Raw genomic sequence first — 19,979 nt, 5'->3', positions numbered from 1 at the left:
CGATCGGAAAGTGCAATTCCAGCAGCCAATCACGGCGCAGTAGACACTCTCCCCGTGTTTTTTACAAAGGCAAATCGATCGATACAAATATCAAGACTAATACTACGAAATAATTGAGGCATACGTACACGGTACCAAAGATGTCTCTAGAGGCCAAGATCTACGCACTCGCTGTCGGAGCGATGGGCGTCTTTGGTGGCGTCGACTTTGCCACGGAGAGCGGGCACTTGCGATGGGGTGCTGGGCGTCTAAATCATATTTTTTGCGCATTTTTCGATCGGATCGAACCAGCCTGGAGAATTCAGTATCTCCAAACAGACGTCCCACAGGACCCCGTGAAGGCTTCGTGAAGGCTTCGTGGCGCCACCGTTGGTATCTAGTACCGGTACGCATAGTCTGCCTTTGGCGAGAAATCGCCAGCGACGTCAAAGGCATGTCAATAAGAACTGAGTCCGCAAGCATACTCACCAAATAAAAGCTCACGCAAGCGCTACAACAATCCGCGACAATGTGGAGGCGATGCACAGCCATTGATTTGATTTGATGCGCGTTCAAATGGAACGGACTGGATAAATAATGGTTATGTCGACTTAAATACCATGGTGCTGCTCAGCATCCGCCTTGCGCGCACCACGCGAGGCCTTCGTGGACGCCGTTGCCCGTGGTCGCGGACCCGCCTTGCACCTTCCACATACGCTGTTTCAGATGCGCGAGGTCCAAGGCCGACGAGATCGCGCCGTCGTCCAGCGCGCCCGGGCGATCTTGCTTATTAGCAAAGATGAGCACGCGGCAGTCGCGCGCGGTGTCGGCGCCCAGGATGTCGTGGAGTGCCTGCTGGGCCTCGTCCAAGCGATCGACTGCGGTTGCATCGACGACGAAGATGACAATGTGAAACTGGTGCGCGAGAAAGTCGACCCAGACGCGTCGACAGCGCTCATCGCCGCCAAAGTCCCACATCGTTAGCGTCGCGCACTTGTGCTGGATGGTCTCGAGGTTGTAGCTGACGGTTGGGACCGTCGAGAGCGTCTCGTCAAGGAACGCGCGGTAGAGGAGTGTGGTCTTGCCTGCGCCATCGAGGCCGACCAGCATGACCCGCAGCTTGCGCTTCCGGGCGACGAGGGCGAGGAGGCGGGACGTGATTGAGCCCATGTATGGGTTGCGTGCTTGAAGGCAATTTGGGTTGTGAGAGGAATGGTGATGGTCATCGTCGTTTGGCCGGTCGCATCTGGATGAGCAACAAACACGTGGACGGGTTGTAAAATCGAAATATAGCTATAGTGTGGAAATGCATATGTTGCATGCCTATGGCAAGGCATTATTCCTTTTTAGGGCCTCTAATTCGGCATATGCGCCTAAAACAAGGAGTAATTAGATTAAAATCGGTGTTTTGAACATGCAAAATAAACGCTAACCTTTTGACATGCCCATCAACTTTCCACCAATCAACTGCAAGCGAAACATAGAATTTCGACGCATCGCGGATGCGAAATCACGATTCAGCCTTAGACCATCCTTATGGCCAGCAGCATAGGCACGCAGGCATGACGCCAGGATAGGAATCACTCGTGGTCGACTCCTCTGTCTCTGCACCACGCTTGGAAGCTACTGACGTCATGCTTTCCGTTGGTGCGGTCTGTGATGGCGTGCTGCTAGCCCACGCTTGTTGATCGATGGTACAGTACCTCGAGATCGCATACCTTGATGCATCAAAGCTAGCTGGCTTTGTTTTGATTCTTTTCAAATGAATTCATGTACTCCCATTCATCAAAGTCTCTTGAAAAAGACCTTCATTCGGCAGCGTTGGACGCCAGCGACTGACATCCCGTGCAATCCCTGCAAAGACGGTGTAGTTTGTGCTAGGGTATGGTCTGTCTCGTCGCAGTCCTTCGTCATTCAGATGCCGTACTCAGTAGTGCTTCTTGCGCATGGCGCTGTGGCGGATTCACTTTGAACGATCTCTCCACGGACGAGCATGATTTCGAGACGTCTAGTTGAGCGTTAAAGCGCCAAGTACGTTCACGGGCCGAAAACTGGACCTACTCCACATTCTATATAGTCTAGTGCCGCGTCTCATGAGGGGAGTTCAAGGGCCCATTTGATAGCGTGCGCCTCGCGTGCCTCTGGCATTTGATATTGAACTTTGCACAGCGGAGACCTCTCAGATATGATATACACGCTTTCACGCTGGAAGATTGCGCTTGGATCGCACATTGGCACATTGGTCGAGCATGCATGCAACTAGCCCGTCGACCTGGCGCAGTGTGTGTCCTTGGAGTTGGATCCACGCCGCGTTCTAGCCTGCGACGAGACAAACGAAGCTCTTCTACCCACAACTCCATTCGCGCACGGTCAACAGTCGCGAACGAGTGCACATAGTGTCTAGGATGCAATCGAGATCTTAGAGACGATTGAGGTGCGAGCTCCGCTAGTTTGAGCACTTTAGACAACGCCTAGTGCGCTACGTGTTGGATCGAAGTGGCTAGCAAGTAGTATCTTGCAGCTCCTGGGCAAGATCTTGTCCAGCACCAGTGGTCCAGTGGTCCAGCACGTCAAAATCAAGTTGGTCTGACGCACCCATTGCACCGCAGCATTACGCCACTGCTACTACAACGTCCTGCGCCCTCTGCCGTCGCCTTTCAACGCACGTTGGCGGCGCACTCGTCGCGCTCGTAGCTCAGCGCGTCGGACGCAGCGACGCCATGCCATGCGTTCGCTCGCCAAGTAGTATCAACTGCGAACGTGGCAGTCCGACCAAACTCGATTCGAGCTGTGCCCCATCCGAGCTGCGTATCCGGATGACACTTCAACCTAAACGCACGCCACCTTAGCGTGGCTCTACGTGTCACGCTGCCTTGCTGCGAGGCAACAGGGGTGCCTGGTGCACTCTTTCGTAGCACCGAGCCATGTCGATGTGCAGAGCTAGCTGACCGACGATGAAGAGCGGGTTTTCGGACCTTGGTGAAGCGCCGTCTGGGCTGGTGGCTCCATAAGTGACGTGTGTTTAGACAATCGGAGACTGGGCGTGGTTCCGTACGAATGCAACGAAGTATTCAGCAATCCGCCATGGCCTCGCCGACGACCTCCAGCCCGCCCGAGCCAGCGACGGCCGCGCCGATCGACACGGTGCCACTCGTGTCCCAGGCCAAGTCGCTCTTCCAGGCCATCACGGGCGACCTCAAGGGCGCGTCGCAGACCCAAGACAACTTTTCACGCGGCTGCCCCGTCGTCTCGCAGGTCCGCGCAGTCGTCGAAGACACGATCATCCAGGACCCGGCGGCCGCCGCCCGCACGCGGAGCCACTTTAGCTCCTTCTCGATGGACCACTGCCTCTTCCTCTCGCAGGCCAAGTCGCTCGTGCAGGTGCTAAAGGGCGATGCAAGAGGCGCACTGCAGACCCAGGAGAACTTTTCGCGCGGCTGCGCCGTCGTCTCGCAAGCGCGGTCGCTCGTCGAGTCGACGATCCTGCGCGACCCTGCGGCGGCGCTCAAGACGCAAGAGTACTTTTTAGGCAAGCAGGGCGAGACCAAGCCGGCGCCGTCCAGCACCGTCGCCGCCGACGATGATGATGATGATTCTGCATGGACGACGACGCGGGATCCGAATTTGGAGTGCGTGGTCTGTCTCTCTGCGACCAAGAACGTGCTGCTCCTGCCGTGCAAGCACCTCTGCCTCTGCACGAGCTGCTCGGCGCACATCACGACCGAGTGTCCCCTCTGCAAGACCAAGATCGAAGCCAAGACGACAGTATTTATCTAGGACTAGTATACGTCGTGGAGGTGTTCAATATATTTCATGTCTTCTGTCTCGACGAGCTTGCTCACGCTGTATCGAGCCGCGTTGATGTGGCCGCAACGCGCTGCATCGACTGCCGGATGCGCCGAAGCAACAACAACGTCCACATGCAGCAGGTATCACCCGTTGCGAGAATGCTGTCTTCGGCGACTTCATACGCCAGAGCACGAGTGCAGCTGCAAGCTACGAGCTCGTCGAGGCACGAGCTCTAGCCATATCGTTGCAAGCACTTTCTAGGTACGAAAAGGTCGAGATGGCCGGTGCAAGCACGGTCGATATACGGGCAGTTGAAGTCAACTTCCACGAACTGTGGGCCGCAGCTGTTGGATGTCGTTGATCGAGGTGTGCTGTCGACGAGCCAAAGATGTCTCTGCCCGCTGCCATGCATCGTGGCTGTGGCCATTGCCGCGTCGTCGTTCCTGCGTGCATTGCTTGCCACAGACGAGCGAGGTCGCGCACACCGAGTTTGATTATTCATGTTGATAGGAGGTACGTCGCATGACACGCTTACATCTCTTCCATCTCGCCTTCCGGTTCGTCGATCTGGCCGAATTCCCACCGCAAGTCTTGCAAGTGGTTGCCGCGCTTGGAGGCCTTGCGCATGCCGTCCGGGTTGGCCACGTAGAGCACGCCCAAGAAGATGGGCACCATCGAGAGCATACCGAGGAGCGCGCGCAGGGCCTGGCCGCTCGTAATGTGCGGCGAGTCAAAGTCGAGGAGCAGCTCGGGCGCGACCGAGTCGGTCCAGACCAGATCGCGGTGGAGCTCGAGCGGCTTGTTGCCATGGGGCACAGGCAGGCGCGCAAACGGCGGCGGCGGCGGCGCGTGGTGGTGGCCACCGCGGACGGCCGCGCGGATCGCGAGCGGGCGGCTACGGGCGACGGCAGAGAGGGCCTTGGAGCTCATCCTTCCTTCGTGGCAGCAAAAGTTACTGGCCCGGAATTGTGGCCCGAGGGACGCGAAGTTCGAAGTGCCGCTGCTCGATTTGAATTCAATGACCAATATGTGCGCTTGTATACCCATATCCAGTATATTGGAAATGCACCGAAAAAGAATACGCGTGCCAATCGAAGTTAATACCCGAAGTTGAAAGTCAGTGGCATGGGCCAATCGGATGCCGATTAAAAACCCACCGTGTGCCATGTGTGAAACGAAACACGGCGCGTGGGAAATCCAGATCCGGTGGGACGCCGTTGATGCGTCAATGACTCGCGTGGCGCGACCAGGCTCTTGGCCCAGTCCTTTCCACATACAGTGAGATGGGCTAAAGAGCCATACCAAGGCTTCTTCCCGCGAATGACAAGATTTCGGGTTGAGCCGCGGGTAGGGCCTTTGTCCATGGAGCAAATGCTGCGACGGCTCGTGCCAAATTGACGATTGAGCATTGGTTGGGCCCACAGTAAGAATGGACGTACTACTTGGCAGCTCTTTTGGAAGTAGTATCCATTGACGATATACACACCGTTCATGTAGTGTAGTACCGTAGATGCCCTCGCTTTTGCCCTGCAGCATCTCGCCTCCGATCAGGTCTTATTGGGCTGGACGCTCGCAACGATAGAGTTGTCGAGCGAGAGTCCACGCGAGATGGAGGAATCCGATCACATGCAAAAAACTCGGTTCCAACATGCGCTGTCGAAGGCCCAACTTCAAGTGCCAGCGCATATTTCGAAGAATCGAAGCGCCCGTCGTTGCCCCTTGCGTGTTTCTTTGAGAATGCGTCAACCATCCATGGATCTCACCCTTCTTCCGAGTGGTGTCTTTAAGCACGTGCGTCACACCCTCGTTTCCTCGACCTACTACGACCCTTCTGCATCGCTCTCAATGGGCCCACGGACGAAAGGCTCGCACCAGGACGTTCCACGTTGGAAGGTATTCCAATGCGCCGCAGCGCAAGATAAGCAAGGAGCTCGCGTTGGTCGGCGCTAATTTTTCCTTGTCAAGCAGGCGTCATCGACCTCGCTCCTCGTTGTCGACGTGCTGCTTTCGAGACGTCACTTTGCACTTGACGCTGTATTTCCCACCTACCAACGTGAAAAACGTCGTGTGTAACCTTTTTCACCCACTCAAAAAAGAAGCATTTCGGGTGCGACCATGGGCTGCCGCTGCGTCGATGCGAGCGCCGAGAGCGTCCTTGGCCAGTGGCGGGGCATCTGCCAAGCGTACTACTTCCAGCACGACGAGACCCACGACGCCAAGGCCATCCTCGACGTCTACGAAGGCCTCAAGCTCGACCAAGTCGCGTACGTTCCTCCAATCCGCCGACGTCGCCTGCCAATGACACGTCATTCGTAGCATCTCGATCCCGGGCGTGGGCAGCACCTCGAGCGCCGACGCGACGCTCGCGAGCCTTGGCCTCGCTCACTGCCCCATCGCCGACCACAGCGACGTGTTCTACACCAAGTCGGTGCCCGACGTCACGAGACGTCCCGGAGGCTCACGACCAACGTGCTGTTACTAGCCTCACCGTGCTCGAGCGCGTCAAGAACCAAGTCCGCGCCGAGTTCCACGCGTACGCGTCCAAGCAGCGGGTAGGCGCCATCGATGCCAACGCTTGCTCGAATGACGACGTACGATGGTGTAGTATGCGGAGTTTGCCGCGACGCTGGCGCAGCGCCAGAGTGTGCACTACCTCGCCGAGACGCACCCGGTCGATGGCACGCCCTTCTTGACCGTGCGGCTGCAGGAAGGGTACTTGCGCACCCGCGCCGAGATTGACGCGGCCAAAGACGCGCTCATGGCGTTTCTCACGCAACACAACGCCAACATTGGTCCCTACTTCGAGCCCCGATGGCTTGCATTTGATGAATTTATAGGCGCCCACCCGTTCTTGCAAGGGCTTCGGCGCTTCATCCAAGGCAACATTGCAAAGGCCAACGTCCTGGCGTGGCGAGGTACGCTCACATCGCGTGTGGCCACGTGGCATCGCTTGCCTTCTAGTGTCGGACGCAGCGTTTGTTGAGAGCGGCGGCTCGGCCTTTGCGAGGTAGTACGATGTCTGCCCCTCATTATCTCATCGACGACGACGACCTAGCTCGGCGCTCTCGCTGCTCATCGAGCATTTGCACTGCGGACATCTCGAGGTTGCGCCGCAGACACGGCTCTTCTACATGGATCCGTACATGTCGAACGCGCATCTGCGCGAACTCATCGTAATCTTCCGCCGCCAGCCGCCGATGGAAGGCCGGCCGACGGGCGACGAGGTCAAGACGATCGTCGTGCGGCAAAACCCGATCGGTCTCTACGACGAGCCCGGCCCGCTCTTCCTCAAGTTTTGTACGTTGCTTTAACCCAATCCCACCAACACGTCGTCGTCGTCCTTGCACACATGAGGATGGAACCAAGTGCACATGCGTGATGATGCGTGGCTTAGACGTACACGTTGCACTGCTTGCAGAGCTTGGAGAAGTGACGGATCGTGCGGCGGAACGTGCCTTCGTCCGTCGACGCGAGAAGCGTCTCGAGGAACTTTTGCTTCTCGTCCGGCTTGAGCTTGGGTCCGGTCTCCATGGCCCCGAGCACACTCGTGACCCATTCCTAGCATTTCATGTTGATACGTTGATCGATGCTTCCGAGAGGAGGTACCTGGAAGAGGTTGCCGTGAAGCTGCGCGATGCAGAGGAGCACACCGGCGCACGACCCGTGGTCTGCGTCGACGCGCGACCCCGAGAGGTGGCCCATGACGCCGCGCAACAGTGCGTGCACGAGAAGGTGGCCCTGCGTCCGCAGACACTCGTCGACGGTCGTCTATAACATCGCCATCAGAGATCCAAGTAGAGACAATATTGTAGTACGTAGTAGGGCTGGAACGTCGGGTCCGTGTGCACCAGTGCCATTTGCTGCAGAAGGAGCTGGAGGCAGCTCAGGACGCCCTTGTTGGCGTCGTTGTGCTGCATGGCGAGCCCCGCCAACGCACACTAGAAGAGATCACATTGGAGACGTCGTCTTGACGGTGACGCACCTGGAAGACGCTCGGCAGCAGCGGCACGGTCTGCAGCGGCAAGCAGCGCAGGTAGCGCTCAATAAGGTAGAAGAACTCTTCGACAATATCGGGGTTGTCGACCATCGCGTGCGACGACTCCTACATATCCGATGCTTGTCATGCGAATGTAACGTCTTGTGGAGACCTACCTGGAGCACGCCAAACGTCTTGCGGCTCAGCGCCAGCAGCAGCTGCTCGAAGATCGGCGCGCAGTCGGCGTCCGAAGCAAAGTGCTTGAGGATCATGCTCGCGCAGTAGAGGTACGACGACTGCGGATGCGCTTCAAAGTGGGTCACGAGCAGCTCCGCGAGTGTCGGCACGACGACCTTCATCTGCGGCACGCGAAGCATGCGCTTGAAGCAGCGACAGCTGCGCTCGACGACTTCGGCGTTGTGGCCGTACACGCGCAGCGTCTAATGCAGCCGTGTTGTTGTTGATACATTGATACTCCTGTTTGACAGCAAAGCAACCTGCTGGAAGAGCGGGAAGAGCTGTTCGGTGAGCGCGACGAGCGGGTGCGTCGCGTTCGGGTCGACGACCGAGACCGTAATGTGGTCGTAGATGCACATGAGCCGCAGCAGGTCCTTGAGAATCCCATTCGCCGACGGATGATCTGAAACGCAACGTCAATTCCGATACACGGAAGCTCCAAATATGGCGTACCACGCGCAAAAATCTCGCTCATGTGCTGCGCGATCGGCGTCACCAGCGTCTGCATCGCCGGGACCATGAGCTGGCGGTCGCCAATCGAGACGCCCTTGCAGATACCCTACGCGCCGTGACTTCCTGCGATCAAGCCCAGCAGCAATACCTCGAGCAAAATGACTTGGTCCTCAACGAGGAGCGCGTCGCTGGCTTGGAGACGCACGTAGTACTCGATGAGGTCGCGGCCCACGTGCTTCCAGCAGTCAATGCAGAGCGAGCGCAGACCCGCGCTGACGGCCGTCGGCACTTGCCTAGAGCCCATGAAAAAACGACGAGCATCGACGAGCTCGCACGTACCATTCCTGGTAGTCCTTGCGGCTCAGGCACTGCTGGATCGTCGCGTCGATGAACTGCAGCATGGACGGGAGGTAGCTTGTGGCGCTCGTGCCGAGCCACTCGGCGTACCGCGAGATGATGAGGCACGACGTGTACTTGATCGCGGGGTGGTCGGGAAACTGCGGCAGGTACGAAAAGATGCTGTGCAGCGGCGTCTCGTCAAAGTCTACAATGTCTATCGAGACACTCTGGCATCTAGAATCGGACCGTACTGGAGCGCGACTGGATCTGGAGCTCGACCTTGCGCGCAATCGAGCGAAAGCTGTACAAATGGGCTTCGATCGCCTCCCATTGACGCTCGGGCGACTCCTACAAATATCTAGGTTCTGCGCATCGCATCCGCACCAGATCTGGCACCTGGGACTGGAAAATCGTTTGAAGCCCCTGCACGCAGTGCTGGAGTACGAGCTCGGCGCCGAGGAGGTGGCAGCAGTCGCGCAAGATATCGCCGAGCTATCGAAAGAGAGCGCTTGATACCTTGAAAGAAAACAAAACATCGACCACAACGTACGTCGGCGCGGAAGTTTTTGAAATCTTGCTTCTTGTCGCTCGGCAGCTCGCGGAAGCCGTCGCGGAAGCACATGTTTTGCATGCCTAGTGCCGTTTTAAATTGTCTATCGGTTGCATGACGATATTGTACAAATGAGCGAGAGGCGCGTGAGGCTGGGCGTGAACGTCGCGAGAAGGCGGGCTTTGGTGCCCGGGTCGCGCGACGAGATGAGCGCATCGCAAAAGACAAACCAGAACGGCATCGTGATCTCGGCGACTACGACCGACGTCAGCTGGAGGTCGCCGGACCGCGATAGCCACGTACTCTCTGCGTCCGGGTACGCCATGCAGTCGAGAAGCATGTCGACGACCGCGGTCTGGTTCATCGGCGACTCGCTCAGGATCAAGTTCAAGTACATCTCAGCCATCTCGGTGAAGATGCGCGTGAGGCCGATGCAGCAGTCGGTATTGTCTATGGTGACACGATATAGGACGCAGACGGCGAAGGATCGAGGCATGTACCGTAAGCGGCAGCCTCGGCGAAGAGCGGCTTGAGCCCCATGAGCTGCGGAAGAAGCCACTGGATGACGTGCATGTCGCGCTCCGCGGACGGAAACGCGCGGATGATCTCGATGACAACGTCGACGGCTGCGTCAAAGAGTTCGGTGTTGTCGTCCATGCCGTTGCGGAGGACTTGCAGCGCCGCGTTTGCGACGGGGTTGGGCACGACGAGCTCTAGAGAACCATGCTACGTGAGGAAGAGAGAGATGGAGAAGCATGCATGTACCTGGATCGCGGGTGGTATCGTCGAGCATGTTGATCCACTCGGCGAGGCAGCGCAGCGCGTCGGCAGACGCGACGTTGGTCTTGCCGAGCCAGACAATGACCTTGGGCGCTTCGCTGTAGGCGATCCCGTCCTTCGCCGCGAGCGTGAGCAGCGAGAGGCGCACATCGTCGTCCCACGCGCCAAGCATGAGCCAGTCGAGGCCCTGCGACGACTCCATGTTGCGGACCAGCGCCGTGCCGAGGAGGCGCACGATATCGCGCTCGCGGTGGAGCGCGAAGAGCGCCGTGAGGCTGTCACGCTCGGCCGCCAGCAGCGTCATGTGCGAGATGGTCTGCGCGCAGAAGGCGTGGACGTAGTGCACCGAGAGGCGCATGGACGGGATCGCCGGCCGCGAGAGGAGCGCGTAGCACGTGGCGAAGGCGGCGTCGTCGCGCTGGAACTTGCGGAGGAACTCGTCGGCGGCCGCGCGGTGGTCCGCCGGCGACCCCGACGCGTACATGGCCTCGACGGCCTGGACGACTCCCTCTTCCATGCTCATGCTGCTTCCAGGGATGCTAATGGAGGGCGTAACACTGGCGACGAGCGCATTTTTATTCCACCCTTTTATTGAAGCTCAGAGTATGTATGCGAGACTCTATTTTACATTTAATACGACGGGCGGCCCGAAATGCATTGGCTTTTTGACCAATTAGAAGTGGTTGTGGCAGGAATACATATATTTTAAATAAATATCTTGTGTTTTGCATGCGATATGTGGCGTTGTATTGGACATTGTTTGGCTTTTCAAGTTGTTTTGTCCAATCCCATGCCGGAAACGTGTCGTCACGCCCTGCATCGCAATCAACCTGTGCGCCAACAGAGCCGCTCCAGCCCGGAGTGCCAGATCTGGCGAGCGCTTGGTATCGCTTTCACGTGTCTAATAGTAGCGCCAAGTTCTTTCCAGAGTACTACGCCTTGCGTAGACATGTCTTCCGAAGAGACCCCAGCGATAGCGCAATAATGAGACGATAAGTCACCATGCGTTCATTTATAACCTGCCTAAAACGGCCGCCTTTCTCGGGTCGCCGCGATGACGCGCATCGGAGTCTGTAGCCACCCAGCGCGGCGCCACGTCGTTCGCTTGAACCGCGTTGGTCTTGCGCTGAGCGCAGTCTCGCTGCTCAACATCGCCTCCATGGTACCCTTGCATGTCCCCACGTCGTCCCATGACCAACACATCGTCTAGCCGATGAAAGCCTACATCTCCGAGCACCTGCCGTGGCAAGCACCGCCCATTGTACCCGACACGTATGCCAACTACTCGGACTTTAACGCGCAAAAGCTCGCGTTCAATGGTGCCCTGTACAACGGCGCGACGCTTCCCTTTGGCGCGACGTACATCACCGATACGGTCCGCGACATCCAAGTGATGCGGCAGGTGCTCTTGCCCGCGTCCGTGGGCCCGCTGCCGCGCGACAGCTGCCTCTCGCAGTTCCTTCTCGGCCTCCCGGGCTTGATGTTCTTCACGCCGGCGCAAATGGACTATCTCTGCCACTTTGTCGATGCCGCCAACGCGACGACGCGTGTCGGTGTCGACAGCGGCTCGTGCTTTCGAACTACGCAGCTGACGCACGAGATCGGGACGATCTGTCTCTGGGTGACGCGCGGCGACGCGGTCTACGGCGGCAACGACACGTCGGCGCTCACGTACTCGTTTGTCTACAACGCGCCGCGCTACTATACGTGGCTCTGGTGCAAGTTTGTGTACCGTCTCTTTACGACTGGCGTGGTCACGCGCCGTCTCTGGACACAGTACTATCGACACATTGTGCATTTGCGGCAACGCCTTCTCCTTGAGAGCCATGTCCCGACGCCGGGCCGCGACCTCTACCGCTACGAGCTCGTCGTGGGCGACAGCGATCATTCTGCTGGATTCGTGGGTCGCACTGGCGTTCGTGGTTGATATTTGGCTCAGCACGGCCAATGTCGGCATCGCGGTGCTTCGTGCGTCCCAGAACGGCGACTTGTTTGTGAACCTCTTCAACATGCTGTACCTCTCCCGCACGGTATGGTTCGTGTCAACGTATCGGGATCGTATCAATCTATCAAATGTCGATGGTGGGTAGGTGTGGTTTGGATACTTTGGTCTGTGCGTGACCGCGTACTTTCTCCGGCGACATGAGAAGCAGCACCTTTTCGACGAAGTCGACCCGACCATGGTGGCGATTGGCGTCACGGTCTTCGGCCCGCTCATCTCGTGGCTCGGCGGCAACTGGGCGCCGCTGGCATCGGTGTACCACTGGCTCTTCTCGGTGCTCGTGCCGCAGCCGCAGAAAAGCGAGAAGGACGAGATCTTCCTCGCCTGTGTCTTCTACACGTGGTGCATTGCGAGCCTTCCGGTGGGCTATGGCTTGGCCGCTGCGCTTTTGCGTCGCCGTATGTCTTTACTTGTAAGGGTTTGGAGTGATGTGAGAATCTAGGCGTCTGGCCTCGCCTCCGGGTGCCCGACTATAGCAGCTACCTCTACAACACGGTCAAGAACCGCGTGCTTTTAAGCTTGGTGCGGTCGTTTCGCGATCCGTCGCCAGTGCCGAGCCGGGGTGGAACCATGTACGAGCTTTTTCGACGCAACGCCAACTTCAACAACAGTCCGACGCTCAGTCTCTGCGGCGCCGACTGCTACCTCCTCTGCTACGACAGCGACGACGGGCTCACCGAGAAGCTTCGACTGAGCCTCCTCAGTAGCTTGTCCCAGAACAGAGGCACCACGCTCATTGCCGAGTCCCGCACGGCCTCGCCGTATATGTTCAACGTACTCGAGACGCAGCTACCGGACGTGTCGCGCAGCCGTGGCTCCAAAGTGTGGGTGCAAGTCGAAGCTGCCTTTGTAGCGCTGCAACGACCTCGGACGCCGTCGCCGTGGTGTCTCTGATTCAACAAACCATAACCAACAACGACGATGCGTACAAGAGGTACCATTAGCACGCCGTACTATCGCAGAATGCTTGCTATGATCCAAATTTAAGATCTTACCTGGACCGTGCTCGACGGAGGTGGCGCCACGTCATTTGAGCACCTGTCAAACTTGTGAGCTTCCAAGCACTGCGCTCATATCGCTTCTGCCAGAGATCGCACACCTCAAGCACCTCGAGTTGAAGCGTTTGCCGGGCCGGCTGTCGCCCTTTCTGCGTACTCTAGCGCTATGTCCAGGGTTTTGCGTGCTCTCGATCACGTACAGCAGCTTGCACGTGGGGGATTGGCGGGTGCTCTTGCAGTCCATTCCGCAGCTCCAACCGCTCGAGCGCCTCGACATCCAGGGCCATAGCCTCTCGACTACCAACACGGTGGACCTCCTACCGGACATCAACGCGGCGGCGCCGCCTCTGCAAAGTCTCTACCGTGAATGCGAGCCCCGCAGTGTGTGGACGAGCAAGGCGTGGCCCGGCCCCTTGGCCGCTCTCGCTGACCGGCGCGTTGCATTGCGGACGTAAATGGCTCGCCAGTGGAAAGCGGCCGCACGCGCCCAGTGTGTGTTGGTCGCCGAGACTCTAGAGCCGACAGACAAGAGTCCGTGCATGGTCTGTGTCTAATGTATTACAGCACGCGTCGCTTCGACCAATGCACTGTTGGTGCGTTTCCCTAGTCGTCGCGCCACTCTGGAATGGATTGTCGTACGTATCTGCGCTCGGAGCCTGCCACGTCATTTCGCATGCTTGTCGCTCGAGCTCGGGACATCATGAGACAACGGAAGGGACGATATGACGACAGTTTGACACGCGCAAGACAGCGTCGACCCGACAGCGCGCGCTGCAATATCAAATAATGTGTTGGTTGCCGAAGAAATATACAACGTGTTGAGATCGTTAGTGGTCGCGACTAATAGACGGCACCAGCTCGGTGGTGCGCATGGCGACACATGAAGTCGCTGCAGGCTGCTCGCAACGCTGTTGCCAAAGTCTTGTACGCCTCGGTCGTCGACTCGTCGAGGCACTTGAGCAGATTTGGCTGGCGACGCTCGTCGTCCAGCGTCTCAACGACGCGCGTCTGCTGCAGTTGTTTCCATCCAAACACGATACCAAGGAGCATGGAATCCATTCGTTCTGCCAGCTGTTGAAGCAGATGCGATAGCTGCACCTCCATCTCGGATGCTGCTGGTTGACCGTACAACGTCGTGAGTGAGTCGGCCGCCGGTTTTGTAAGTGGTAGAAGCGGCTCGCTCATTGACGTTGTTGAGTAAGCGAGCTGGCGGCGGTCGTTGCCCGTCGACGCCTCGCAGCTGCCCGTGGCCAAGCACGCGCTCAAGGCCATCACGTGGGCCTTGGCGCCGGTCAGTTGCTTCTCTGTGGTGGCGAGCGCCAATGCGACCGTGCGCATGATCGTGGCGCCGTTTTCGTAGACGGCAAGCAGGAGCGTCTGCGCGTCGGCTGTGTGTTCGTGCTGCAAGGCGTCGATGAACGAGTCGAGCAGCGGCAAGGCCGACACGCACCAAAAGTAGACTTCCCGGGACGCTTTCTCGTAGCCGTCGCGGGCGTTGAGCGACTGCGTCGTGATGGCGCCGATGAGATCAGCGCCGTCGCGAGGACAACAGGGCACGAAGTCGTCGATGAATTTGAGGAGCTGGTCAAAAAATTGCTTGGGTGTCGCGGCGTCGTCGAGGTGCTGGTCGTAGATGAGAAGGCCGCGGCGCAGCTTGTGCAGAGCTGGAATGAAGCCGTCGCTGCGTTCGGTTTCGAGTAATTTGTTGGCTTGGACTTTCTTGGGCAGCGCGGCTTTCAACGCGGCAAGTCGGCGAAGCGAAACCGAGGTCGTGGTGATGTCGACGTTGCCGGAACGTAGGCAGCACAAACTGTTGCACTTGCGCATAAAACTTGACAACGCCTCCAAGCACCCAGTCATTTGTCCAATCTGAAAATGAAGTGCAAAGGCGCGTGCGAGCATCTTGATAATTCTCAGTCGGATAAAATCGGTACTTGTATTTGATTGGTGGAGCGGACACGCATCCGGATGGGGTACTTGATCGCGACTTGATAGCTGACTTGATCATTTGCATGCAAGAAGCGAGTTGATGTGAAGCGAGTATGTCGTTTCTATCGGATACTGGTTCAAGCCGACCACGTAGTATTGCTGCAAGGAGCTAAGAACACAGGATGGACCCATGGGATGGACCTAGTATTTCTATTCGCGACGCCCGGTCCATACTAGTAGGTGCGATTGCAGAAGCGCGCGAAGACTGCAGCAAGCGCCGTCGTCGCAAATACCGGTCGTCAACGCGTCGCATTCAAAAGTGCCTGCCAGCTCACCCCGCACGGGACCTGTTTATTGGAGGCAAACTACAAAATAAACATAAATTCAATCGAGACGACAGCGGGCGCAGTGCACACAAGGACAGTGACACACCGTTATAGTACAAGACTTGTACTAAAACGGTGTGTCACTGTCCTTGTGTGGCATACAGCCTCTCTCGAGCTAAAGAAAGCACCCCTGAAAATATCACAGCGATTGGAGAAGGTTGCAAAAGTTTGGATTTCGGATCGACAAGGCTAACGCCTGCCGTTGCGGTGCATGGTCAAAATGTAACAAATAACGTTAAATCAAAATGTTGGGGCGTGTCCGAGTTGGCAGCTTTGACCGTCTGACGGAACAGTTCCACTCACTTGATTGCCGCGACCTCGTTCGCTTGAAAACGCATTTATGAGGAATCTTTTTTGTACTCTAGTCTCTCCAAGAATTGATGTACTGGCGCAAACTACTCTCGATGGATGGAATCGTTCAAGATGCCACATCAGTAGAGGCAAAATGCACAAGAAAAACACTTCATACTGGTTAAATTCAATCGAGACTACTGCGGGCGCGGTGCGCACAAGGACAGTGGCACACCGTTATAGTACAAGCCGCCATTCTCGGTGGCGTGAAATACGGGAAACAGGACGCTCTCGGCGCCTTGCGTCGACGTCCGACACCCGTGGTAGTGCGTCATGTCGGTCGAGCAATTGCCGGGGCAGACGAGGACGGTATGGACGCCTTTCTGATTCCCGTGCGCCCACGTGCGCATCATGGCCAGCGTGAGGGCGTTCGCAATGACGTACGGGCCATACGTCGTCGACGGCGCGGGCCACGCGAAGGCGGCGCCGTCACCGTGGAGCCAGTCGTCGCAGAGCTGCTTGACGCGCTCGATCGTCATGTCTTGGTCGGAGAGGAAGAGCGCTTGCAGCGCCGACGGCATTTCGTAGCAAGTCCAGGCGACCATTTCCGTCGAGAGCACAATGACCTTGGCCTGCCCTGGAATCTAAAGCGACGAGTCAGCATAAGAGCGCGCAAGAACCTGAAGTACCATGATGGACGAGAAGGCTTCGGTCGTGTTGTACACGCCAAAGACGTTGACGCGGAAGCACATCTCGGGGCCGCCCTCTTCTGGACAGCCGAGGATGCCAGCATTGTTGATGAGGACGTCGAGGTGTCCGTGCCGAGCTTCAACGAGCGCGACTGCTGCCAAGATGGACGCCGCGCTCGTCACGTCAATGAGGACCGTGGCGATGTTGCTGTAGGTGCACGCCGGGTTCTCGACTTGCATGCGTGCGATGGCGTCGGCGCCAGCGTCCGCGCAGCGGCACCCGAGGAGCACGGTGCCAGCCGGGTCGCGCTCTGAGAGCAGGCGCACTGTGTCGTAGCCGATGCCCTACACCGTCGTCGTCGCCTTAGCCAGTCGTCCGCAGTCGTCGTCGTTGACGCACCCGGTTGCCGCCCGTCACGAGGTACACGGTCATGCTTGTGGATTGGCAAATGCCAGCCTTTCCAGGATGTCCATGGTCGGTCCGGATTGGCGCGTTTGTGAAACGTGTCTATGCGTCCGCCAATGACATGGCCAGATCTCATGTTGCGGCATCGTGATTGGCTGCTTTGGACCTTCCAGATCATCCGTGCCCATCCTCCTCCTTGTGCATTCTTGCTTGACGCGATTCAAAACCACTGCAAGTCGTTTTCCGAGCGCTGGAGGCGACACGTATGGCGAGCTTGAACTCAAGATGCATCGGCACCGTTGCAACGCTGGCAGCCGCCTTGACGCCGCAACCCGACGTCGCCGAGTGTGCAGGACTAGTACCACGGGACCATAGATGCGCGGAGGCTCTTGGCAGCTGGAACTCGTTCAACACGTTGACTTCGTGTGGACTCTACACAAGGCAGTACCGTATTTTGGTACAATCAAGGTCTAAGAGCTGTCAGTTGAGAGCGCAATGTGCAATCTGAGACCCCGGAGCTGCATGTGTGGAATACCTCAAGTCGTGCCCCCAGCATGACGTTGACAATGCGTCCTCGCACGATTGGGTCCGTCGCGGCCAAGCGCGTCGAGCTCCAGCGACCGGCGATTGCGTTGGCCTGGTGCATGTAGAGGCAGTATCGAGATTAAAGCACGTTGATGGCCTACAACAAGCACCCGACATCACCCTACTGGAACGAGTCGAGTTTGCTCTCCACTGTAACACGACAAGGGACTGCCTCGTACGTGATGGCAGGCTACATATAGCTACAATATGTACCCAGGGGCTACCTCTAGCGAGTATCGAGTCTCCTAGCGGCCTTACCAGACCGATAACACTACTGCAATATGAAAATGTTGCGGGTCGACCTTGACCTAGGTGTGTCTTGGTGCATAAGCCTACGGTAAATCGCTTCTTATGACCACACGACACGTCGCATTCTTGGAAACACGTAAGCACGAAGCTTATATTGTCTGCACTTGCTGAAACGCCCGCGCCCAGCTTTAGAAAGGCGGACCACCCATGGCCCAGGTGGCCGACTTGCGTCATGCTCCGTACCGAGTCAAGCGCAACACAGTCGGTCTCTTCCTGAGCTTTTGCTCGTTTCTCAACCTCGTCTCGATGGTCGCTCTCCCCCTCCATTCCGTCGTGTCTTGACATTCCATGTAGCCCATGAAGGCGTACATCTCCGAGTACCTTCCGTGGCGCGCGCCGCCGCTGCTCAACAGCTCGTTTGCCAACTATTCCGACTTCAACACGCAGTCGCTGGCGCACAACCGGCGCGTCTACACCGCGACGACGCTTCCGATGCACGCTGCCTACCACTACGACCGCACCAACGACGTCCAAGTGCTTCGCACCACGATTCCGTTTCCGTACCCAAGGCAACTGCATCGGTCCCAGTGCCTTCCGAAGATGCTCTTGGGAATGCCCGGGCTCCTCTACTATACCGAGCCGGAAATGGACATCGTCTGCGCGCTCGCATCGCCCGGGAATGCGTCTCTGGCCGACGTCACCGCCAACGGGTCGTGCTTTTACGACAAGGTGGCCACCATCACGTTTGGGACTTCATGTCTCTGGCTCACGCCCAGCGACGCCCTTCACGGGTCCAACGCATCCAATATCGTCACGCTCACATACACGTACGCAGCGACTCGGTTCCAGTCGTTCTTGTGGCTCAAGTTGTGCTACCGCATTCTGCTGACGCTCTTTGTGCTCTGGCGCATGTGGCGTTGCTACTACCGCCACTGCGTTGCACTGGAGGCCGGCGTTCGAGCCCACGGCCATGCGTCCATCCGATGCGACGCCGCCGCTTGGCGCTACGAAGTGGTGCTCGGCGATCCGACCGCGCTGATCCTTGTCGACCTTAAAGTCGCGCTGGCATTTCTTGTCGACATTTGGCTCAGCACAAGCAACGTTGGCGTCTCGATTTTAAGGGCGTCGCAGAACGGCGACCTCGACGTGCTCTGGATCAATGTGCTCTATCTGTCCCGCACCGTACGTGCTTCTGTTTTGATTGACAAGGCGAAAGCAGTGGATGAAACTAGGTCTGGTTTGCCTACTGCGCGCTCTGTGCTACCGCGTACGGGCTCAAGCGATGGCACAAGGAACACCTCTTTGTCGAAGTGGACCCGACGCTCGTCGCGGTCGCCGTCACGATCTACGGCCCGATCTTCTCGTGGGTGAGTGGCAACGTCGCCTTCATGACGCGCATGTATCACTGGCTCTTCCTCGTCGCGGTGCCGGAAGCTGTGCGCGGTCAAGAAAATGAAATGGCGATCGGCTGTGCGCTCTACACGCTCGTGATTGCGTGCTTGCCGCTCATGTACGGCTTTGGCGCGCCGCGCTACCGGCAATGTATCGAAACCGACTTATGGTTTGAAGTGATTTGGAATGGATTTTCGTAGGGCTGCACCGACGCGCCTCGGTGCTCCCGCGCGATTTCGCGAGTCATCACTTCAACAACCTCAAGAACCGACTCATGCTCTCGTGCTTTTGCCAGCACCAGGTCGACGCAGCATCGGAGACGCGGGGTGGCAGTGTCTACAAGCTCTTCGAGGTCAACCCTGCCTATCAAGCGAGCCCGACAATTAGTTTGAGAGGGTCGGACGTCTTCTTGCTCTGCTACCGAGACGATGTCCTTGAAGTGAAGATTCGGCTCAGTCTCTTGGCCGTCCTCGACGGGAACGCAGGGCCGAGCGCGCTTACGGTGGTCGAAGGACCGACGCCGTCCCGCTATATTGTCAACGAGCTCGTGCTGCCGGCCAAAGTGACGTTCCCGACGCCTCAAGGGTCGGTCACCGCCGCGATCTCCAGACACTGCGAGATCCGCCGACCAGTGGTGCCCTCGGTCTGGTGCATGTGATGCGTCATTGCATGACATGATTTGCAGCACTTGATGTTGTTGTCTGGACGAGCCACAGCGTACAAGCCGTCTATGTGATACGTCGATCCCTACGCTAACGTACTTAAACTTTTAGCCCGTGATCGCAACCTGAAGGTGCGGACTGAAAGCTCCCATCTCTCTCGTGCAGATGCTGACTTCGCCGTCGACGTCACAATGCGAGTTGAGCGCGCTGGTGTAGAATCGTTTCGGATCCTTGATCAACATGAGCTTACTGAACGCTTTATAGGTGATCATGTAGCGTGCCCGTGC

At 57.7% G+C, this 19,979-nt stretch overlaps 6 protein-coding genes across 6 annotated transcripts; 3 read left to right on the top strand and 3 right to left on the bottom strand.

The window, feature by feature from the left end:
• Nucleotides 1-3,063: 3,063 nt before the first annotated feature.
• SPRG_20520 (hypothetical protein) lies at nt 3,064-3,756 on the top strand (the record flags this gene model as incomplete). Its single annotated transcript, XM_012347216.1, has 1 exon — nt 3,064-3,756. The coding sequence occupies one exon, from the start codon at nt 3,064-3,066 to the stop codon at nt 3,754-3,756; it is 693 nt and encodes a 230-aa protein (XP_012202606.1).
• Nucleotides 3,757-4,299: 543 nt separating this feature from the next.
• SPRG_20519 (hypothetical protein) lies at nt 4,300-4,698 on the bottom strand (the record flags this gene model as incomplete). Its single annotated transcript, XM_012347215.1, has 1 exon — nt 4,300-4,698. The coding sequence occupies one exon, from the start codon at nt 4,696-4,698 to the stop codon at nt 4,300-4,302; it is 399 nt and encodes a 132-aa protein (XP_012202605.1).
• A 1,185-nt stretch (nt 4,699-5,883) lies between these two features.
• On the top strand, nt 5,884-7,079 carry SPRG_20518 (hypothetical protein; the record flags this gene model as incomplete). Its single annotated transcript, XM_012347214.1, has 7 exons — nt 5,884-6,032; nt 6,085-6,192; nt 6,251-6,320; nt 6,374-6,560; nt 6,606-6,683; nt 6,730-6,775; nt 6,824-7,079. The coding sequence occupies 7 exons, from the start codon at nt 5,884-5,886 to the stop codon at nt 7,077-7,079; spliced, it is 894 nt and encodes a 297-aa protein (XP_012202604.1).
• Nucleotides 7,080-7,158: 79 nt separating this feature from the next.
• On the bottom strand, nt 7,159-10,626 carry SPRG_20517 (hypothetical protein; the record flags this gene model as incomplete). Its single annotated transcript, XM_012347213.1, has 16 exons — nt 7,159-7,326; nt 7,375-7,536; nt 7,584-7,706; nt 7,751-7,870; nt 7,921-8,184; nt 8,242-8,384; nt 8,435-8,540; nt 8,583-8,727; nt 8,774-8,978; nt 9,025-9,121; nt 9,170-9,265; nt 9,324-9,406; nt 9,453-9,578; nt 9,627-9,773; nt 9,824-10,036; nt 10,089-10,626. The coding sequence occupies 16 exons, from the start codon at nt 10,624-10,626 to the stop codon at nt 7,159-7,161; spliced, it is 2,736 nt and encodes a 911-aa protein (XP_012202603.1).
• Nucleotides 10,627-15,906: 5,280 nt separating this feature from the next.
• On the bottom strand, nt 15,907-16,831 carry SPRG_20516 (hypothetical protein; the record flags this gene model as incomplete). The annotated part of the gene is made up of 3 exons (XM_012347212.1): nt 15,907-16,353; nt 16,399-16,743; nt 16,799-16,831. The coding sequence occupies 3 exons, from the start codon at nt 16,829-16,831 to the stop codon at nt 15,907-15,909; spliced, it is 825 nt and encodes a 274-aa protein (XP_012202602.1).
• A 1,164-nt stretch (nt 16,832-17,995) lies between these two features.
• Nucleotides 17,996-19,688, top strand: SPRG_20515 (hypothetical protein; the record flags this gene model as incomplete). The annotated part of the gene is made up of 3 exons (XM_012347211.1): nt 17,996-18,820; nt 18,871-19,180; nt 19,231-19,688. 3 exons carry the CDS (start codon nt 17,996-17,998, stop codon nt 19,686-19,688), a joined length of 1,593 nt encoding a protein of 530 aa, XP_012202601.1.
• Between the last annotated feature and the right edge of the window lie 291 nt (nt 19,689-19,979).

The sequence above is a fragment of the Saprolegnia parasitica genome (genome assembly GCF_000151545.1).
Source record: "Saprolegnia parasitica CBS 223.65 unplaced genomic scaffold supercont2.34, whole genome shotgun sequence".
Lineage (NCBI taxonomy): Eukaryota > Oomycota > Saprolegniomycetes > Saprolegniales > Saprolegniaceae > Saprolegnia > Saprolegnia parasitica.
The sequence above is the reverse complement of the archived record's forward strand: the minus strand, read 5'-3'. Positions and strand labels throughout refer to the sequence as shown.